The sequence below is a fragment of the Hordeum vulgare genome, chromosome 2H (genome assembly GCF_904849725.1).
Source record: "Hordeum vulgare subsp. vulgare chromosome 2H, MorexV3_pseudomolecules_assembly, whole genome shotgun sequence".
Classification (NCBI taxonomy): Eukaryota; Viridiplantae; Streptophyta; class Magnoliopsida; order Poales; family Poaceae; genus Hordeum; species Hordeum vulgare.
The window spans coordinates 476,883,935-476,890,270 of record NC_058519.1 but is presented as its reverse complement, the minus strand read 5'-3'; the positions used below and the strand labels follow the sequence as shown (position 1 = coordinate 476,890,270).

The following is a 6,336-nucleotide window of genomic DNA, read 5'->3' as shown; positions in this document are numbered from 1 at the left end:
GCCGGAGCGCGAGAAAAACTTACCCAAAAGCACGGGGGGAGCAGGGGCGAAGCCGTGGCAGAACCTCCCTTTCTTGCCCGGGAGATGGCTTTGCTAGCGACGGTAAATAGGTGGACGGCGCCGGGATCGGCACGACAATGAAAGGTGCAAGAGCGTGCGGGGGTGAATCAGGAGGTGAAAACCGTTTTTCGGGTGACAGTGGCGGCCCACACGTTGTTTTCCTTTTCACCAGAGCCTCCAAGGCCCCAAAGTACTGGGTTCGGGCTGGGATCGTCGAGCTTAAAAATGGATTCAAACAACAAAAATCGAAATCCTGAAGACGCAACTGAGATGATTTTTCATCGCCAGCGAAAAAAAACACGTCCTTGGGCTGTTAGGGGTGCGGCTGAAGATGCTCTTAGCTCGGTCCGTGTATGTCCCTGAAGCCAGAAATGCCAGCCTAGCGTGGCGATGCTTAGCGTTGGTAATTTTGTCGGTGCATTTGGTTACTTATTGCTAGGGTTTCGATTTCCCACGCAACGAAAGAGCAATCAGAGGCAAACAAACAGGTGCGGAAGGAGAGGGACCCCTCTCATCCCAAAACAGAAGACAAGGACAGTGACCCCTGCCGCTCATTGCAGCACTCCACTAGTCACTCCTACTCCATCCCAGCAAGGAGGGAAGCAAAACCGGTACAGAAATTGAATGGACTTGAATAGAACGCGATGCTCCATTGCTCCCGATGCAAATCAATGCTGCTGTCATGAACGAAACAACCACCTAGGGAAGGCGTGCCATCTCTGACTGCCATGAGCTCTTTGCTCGCGCCAGCACGCACCTGGATCCTGGGACCCTGCGGGCATCACGAACTCGCAAGTTGGCGTCGCGCGGAGTACCATACGGACGGAGCCACGGAGGTTTCACAAAAAGGCAGCTGCCTGCAACTCTTTCATGCCTAAAATCAACCCACAAAAAATGGCATCCCGTCGTACGTAGTATCAGACTTCAGATGAAGAACCCGCCGCGGTCGGCGTGGGCTGGCGACTGGGGATCCGGCGAGTTGCCCTCCGGCGGCACGGTGCGGCTGCAGTGGGACCTGGACGTGCTGGACGACGATGGCAGGCACCGCGGCTCGCCGCTGAACTGGATCACGTCTCCGCCGCCGTCTCGCGGCCGCTGCTCGTGATGCTGCTGCCACTCTTTCGCCTTCCTCCCGCTCTGCCCGCCGTAGTAGTACCCCTGCTCGACCTCCACGGCGCGTGCGAACCCGCCGGACAGCGGGTCCAGCCGCTCGTAGAGGATCCGGAGGAGCTGCTTCATCGACGGACGCGCCCCGCCGTCCTTGTGAGTGCACCACTGGATCACGTCCGCCATCACCTGCAGCTCGTCCAGGTCGAACGTGTCCGCCACCGCTGGGTCCACCAGCTCGTGGAGGCGGTAGTCGGTGCCGATGAGCTCGCGGGACCACTCCACGAGGCTCCGGTCGTCCTGGACCACGGGCCTCCCGGTGACGAGCTCCAGCAGCAGCACGCCGTAGCTGTAGACGTCGCTCTTGGCCGTCAGCTCCTGGGTCACCACGTACTCCGGGTCTACGTACCCTGCACGGAGATATACGCACGGTACTGACGAAAATGTTGATCGAACCAAATTAGTAGTGTTCACAGGCAGCTAGGCTAAAACAAAGTAGGAGTACAAAGTAACCTGTGACTGCAATTCAGATTTCAGCAGCATAACAGAACAAAACCTCTAGAACAGCACAAGACCCTTACCAGGAGTTGCCTGGATCTTGACAGTCCCTGGGGTGGAACCGACCATGGTATTGCCACCATTTGAGCAGTGTGCAATGCCACACCCAGCAAGCTATTGAAAATCAATCCATTAGTCTCTGCTGAAGAGTATGGATCAATCCCCGCGTAAGAAAGTTCTTCGCCAGGTACCTTTGCGAGATAATTCTTGTCCAGGAGGACATTGCTAGGCTTTATGTCTCCATGGTACAATGGAGGATCACAATAGAAATGAAGGTACTCCTGAAACAAAGGTAACTCACAGTTGGTAGTTGATAGTCAACAGTAACACAACAACATTTGAAATATACTTTGTGTCAATATATAGGAGGAAATGGATGCAGAATCGATATACACTTGGTGCACATACAAACTACAGTTTTAAGTGATCACCAACTATTCCAATTGCTGACTTAGATAACGAATTACTTGATCCAATTCAGAATCCATAACACAGACTTCCGTAAGCTTACCAAAGCATTTGCAACATCAATGGCGATTTGGATCCTATTTTTCCACGGCAGCAGAAGTTTACCTGACGCTGCAAAGAGAAGAATGCTTTTCTGCACATAATTCAACAAATGATGTAGCATAAGACAGGGAATGAGAATGAAACATGAGTCGTGAGATATTACAATGAAGGTGGTCCTTGAGGCTTCCATTTTCCATGAATTCATAAACCTGGAACCTGGACGGTGGAAAGTTGTAAACAACATAAATTGGTTAATACCTGAACCTTCTCAAACTTTGTTACAAAATACCACCAAGTCCGACAAGATGGCGATGATGCGGCAGCGTACTTTACCTCTCGAATTTTGTTAAGCAATATCCTTTAAGTCCAACAAGATGTCGATGATGCAACCGCCCAAGAAATTCCATTTCTTTGCAGAATGCCAGCAGATCTTGTTTTGGTGAGCTCTCTATGCGCTTAATGGCAACCACAGAACCATTGCTCAGTTGTCCTTTTAATATTGTTGCATTATCATTCCCTCCCAACATGGTGCTAAAATTTCTTGTTGCCTTTCTCATCTCTTGGTAACTAAATCTGCCAAAAATGGTGGAAGTACCTGCAAGAGAATATTGGTAAGCAGATGAGCTGAAATGGGTCCTGCAACTAATTCTAATAGTAAGTAATTCAAAAGCAGTCTCAAACATCACTCCCTCAAGTTTAAATTAAAGTAACATATAACTTCGTAAACAAATTGTCGAGACAAAGTTTACAAGTAAAAGAAAGGCAGCACCATGACCCCAGCTCATTAAATGTTTACCTTCTTGGCCCTTCTTGACACAGGAACTCAACACTTTCAAAGGGTTAATTCCCTCAATCTTTTCTAGTTCTTTGCTCTTTCTTCGGATAAGTAAAATCAGTACTACCAGTAGTGTAACTGATAATCCTGTAACCAAGGCCCCGATAGCAGGGAATAGTACACGCTTGTAACTACGATGATGGTTGGATGGCACTTCAGCAACATGCTTCCCAGGAATTTGCGATGCAAATGGACTGGGAGAAATATTTGGTGCAGGATATCCAGCTGGGGATGATGTCGAGATGTTCCCTGCATCCGAGATTCATAAATTATTACGACACTGAACAACAGCATCCCATATATTTTAAGTATAAAGGATTTTATTATATATTACTACAAAAAAATCCTTTCCCCTTGACATGCCACTACAAATGGACATTATGTTCTATGGCACTACTTTTCATTACATTGCACTTAAGTACCATCATTGCCAACGACACTTTTAACTGAAGGCAACAAAATCTAGCAAGAATTATGTATATTTTCCCAGTAGAAGGTTAATCAACTTACTCAAAATAAACTATTATGCCAACCAAGATAGTAAAATGAAACGGTTTAATATGAAAAAAAGCCCACTTAACCTCCATTTACCAAAGATGTATATCCATATAAAACTTGTACAACAAATTTCACAACAAAAATGTGCTGATTAATATAATATACCTATAATTTGTGTACTGTGGAATATGTGCAAATGCGTCACACTCAAAAAAGGTGCAGCACAGCTGAAGCTTTGAAAAGAAAACTTGTGAAGATCATGTTGATTCGTGAAATGCACTCTTCAAGAAAAGAAAAAGGTGTTCTTCCTCTATAAGGTGCCAAATAAGTTCTACAAATCATAGTTGTAAATCCAGTGGGGTTTATGCAGTGCACTGGCATTAACACGTCAGAACAAAAAATATGCAGTATTATTCTCCCTCTATAAGTTACAAAATACAAAAGTAATGCATGGCCAACATTTTGTTAAGTGCACTGACGGGAGAAAATTGGAACCTTGAAGAGCACTCAGCCCCTGAACACTAAAAAAGCAGCCCGCTGTATCAAGAGTAGATATGTTCCCTTGACTCACAAAAGCAACAAAGGCAGCATCACGACAGGTATTCAATGTGACATTATCTTGTTCTCCCACAAGATGGCGGAGGTATGACAAACCAGAATTTAAGCATTTCTTGCAGCTAACGTCATCTGGAAGTGAGGTTGCACAATTTCTAGTCACGTCACTGAAATTCGGGGACTTTAACATTTGGAGGATAGTAGTCATCCCAACACACTGATAGGACGCCTGAATCTTGATCCCAAGGCCACAAAATGAAGCTGCGGTCGGAAGTATCCCATTGGACACGAAGGTGTCTGAGATATTGCTAATACATGCATCGGCAAGTTCAGATGGAACACCAAGAGTGCCTGTTCTGTTCGCATACATTGCAGATGAGACCGCGAGGACGGCATTGATATAGCGGCAACACTTTGAGTGTCCATTCTGATCCGAGCATACAGAAGCTATCAGCGCAAAGTTCGGCCAACTGAAATCCAACGGACAATCTGCACGATCAAACAACAAACATGAGTACCGACGCAAATATGTAGATACATGATTGGCTGGCCTATAATCATAAACTTTTGAAAGAGGAGACTCGTCATTCTGTATCTTTGCTAAATTTCGCAAAACAGATGTCACACTCACACAGAAAGAGCAAAATGTGTAATTGATGTAGTACAGCAAGCCAACACTTATGCTCACTGTGCTCGTATCTAGCAGAAGTGAAGTTAACACCATTGGGAACAGGCCACATGACCAGCAGTCCAGCACTAGCTGGGTACGTGCCTAATGGATTGCCTGTCATAAATTTCATATCCATATTTCTCTCATTAGATCAGAACCGCTACGAAAACGAATATAGAGTATTTGATGGTACACTCTAGGGTCTAGGCTAGCACATATAAGCGAAAAAACAACCCATGTGCACGTGAGGAACATCAGGCAAATCAAAAATATCTCGTGACATTATCAGCGGTTCAGTAACGCCAAATGGCAGGACGGAAATCCTCACGGACAGCCAAGTCCAACGGCTATTGAAATCCAAGAGCCATGAAAGTCCATCGGCCCAGTCGTACGTGTACAGCGATCCCATTAGGTAAGCGAATTGAATGGCCTGAGGAAGGACTCCAACGCGATGGGGAGTGAGCAGAGGCGGTCCCTCCCTGCTCCCCTTGCCAACTACACTGCGTCTACAGAAGAACTGAAGAAGGCAGGCGAAAAATGCGCCCCGTACCAGTCGTGCTTAGGGATTGTTCCCGGGCTAAGTGACTCCATCTCGCACCTAAAAATGCCTTCTGTTCGCGTTCGCCTCTCCTAAAAATGCCCTACTCCTGCAGGTACTGTACTAATGATATTCTGGGCTGAATCATTAGAGAAAACTGAAAGGCGTTAGGGACTACTCATCGGATGGGCGTCGGAAGGGGAGAAATCGAAAACAATGATTGAGCGAAGCGTGCCCGCAGCCGTCGCCGTCGCCGTCACCATCGCCGACCGATCCCCTCGAACCCGCCCCAGATACCAAATGCAGCTAATGCTGCTCCGCCACTGGAGCGGAGTGGGCTTCGACCAGTTGCTAGAGACGGGAACAGGTGAAGATATTACATGGGGCGGCGAGAAGGGTTTACCTGCCGCGATCGCCGCGGGCGGAAGCGGGGCCAGGAGCGCGACGGCGGCGGCCAGCGCCGCGCAGAGGAGCGGCCCTGGACGCCGCATCCGGGGGCCGGCGGCGCGGCACAGGCCTCGTATCGGCCGCGGCGAGGGATGAACAGGAGCGGAAAGGTGTGGGGTTTGTCCGGGGAGGGGAGGGGAGGGCGAGGAAGGAAGGAATGGGATGCCAGGCTGACGCTGCCCCGACGCCAACCCAATATGCTCTGAGCTTGTGTTGCTGCGAGCCTGCGACTGCGGCCGCCGCTTTTCTTCTTTGCTTTGCGGGTCGCAGCGCGGCGCCTTTTTTCTACTACCCGCGCCTGGGAGAGTGGGCGGGGGGCTTCGGGATGGGCTCCCTCCCGGTCACGGGCAACTGCGAATGCGAGCGACGCGGAGGATTTGGGGAGTCCGCTGCGCCTCCGCGGACCACGGGTGGGGTGCACATGGCGCGGTACTCTGACCCTCACCGGCCCAGGCGACCAAGCAAACCCCGACGCCGTATCCAAGGACCTGTACTGTGCGGGTGTGCATCGTTCGTGTCCTTTTGTGGCCGATGACCTGGTGAGCCCCAGATGCTTGC

At 49.1% G+C, this 6,336-nt stretch overlaps 1 protein-coding gene across 3 annotated transcripts; it reads right to left on the bottom strand.

Moving 5' to 3' along the window:
* Positions 1-579: 579 nt before the first annotated feature.
* Positions 580-6,135, bottom strand: LOC123426733 (probable receptor-like protein kinase At1g49730). 3 transcript variants are annotated; one of them, XM_045110609.1, is made up of 9 exons: positions 5,735-6,135; positions 4,223-4,612; positions 3,032-3,319; positions 2,569-2,830; positions 2,399-2,451; positions 2,237-2,304; positions 1,917-2,006; positions 1,749-1,839; positions 580-1,601 (listed from the first exon to the last, which is right to left on the bottom strand). In XM_045110609.1, the coding sequence occupies exons 1-9, from the start codon at positions 5,820-5,822 to the stop codon at positions 985-987; spliced, it is 1,947 nt and encodes a 648-aa protein (XP_044966544.1). In that variant the 5' UTR covers positions 5,823-6,135; the 3' UTR covers positions 580-984. The 3 variants fall into 3 exon arrangements, with proteins under 3 accessions (XP_044966544.1, XP_044966542.1, XP_044966543.1); XM_045110607.1 differs by having other exon boundaries at positions 4,064-4,612; positions 5,735-6,134; XM_045110608.1 differs by having other exon boundaries at positions 580-1,577; positions 4,064-4,612; positions 5,735-6,133.
* Positions 6,136-6,336: the final 201 nt, after the last annotated feature.

What these genes read in the sequence shown, in the direction of transcription:
- LOC123426733 (XM_045110607.1), bottom strand. Translation starts at nt 5,822, where the DNA reads ATGCGGCGTCCAGGGCCGCTCCTCTGCGCGGCGCTGGCCGCCGCCGTC. An exon ending in TTGATGTTGCAAATGCTTTG is followed by an intron (nt 2,007 to 2,236) that starts GTAAGCTTACGG and finishes CCTTTGTTTCAG; the next exon opens with GAGTACCTTCATTTCTATTG. An exon ending in CAAGATCCAGGCAACTCCTG is followed by an intron (nt 1,602 to 1,748) that starts GTAAGGGTCTTG and finishes CATTTTCGTCAG; the next exon opens with TACCGTGCGTATATCTCCGT.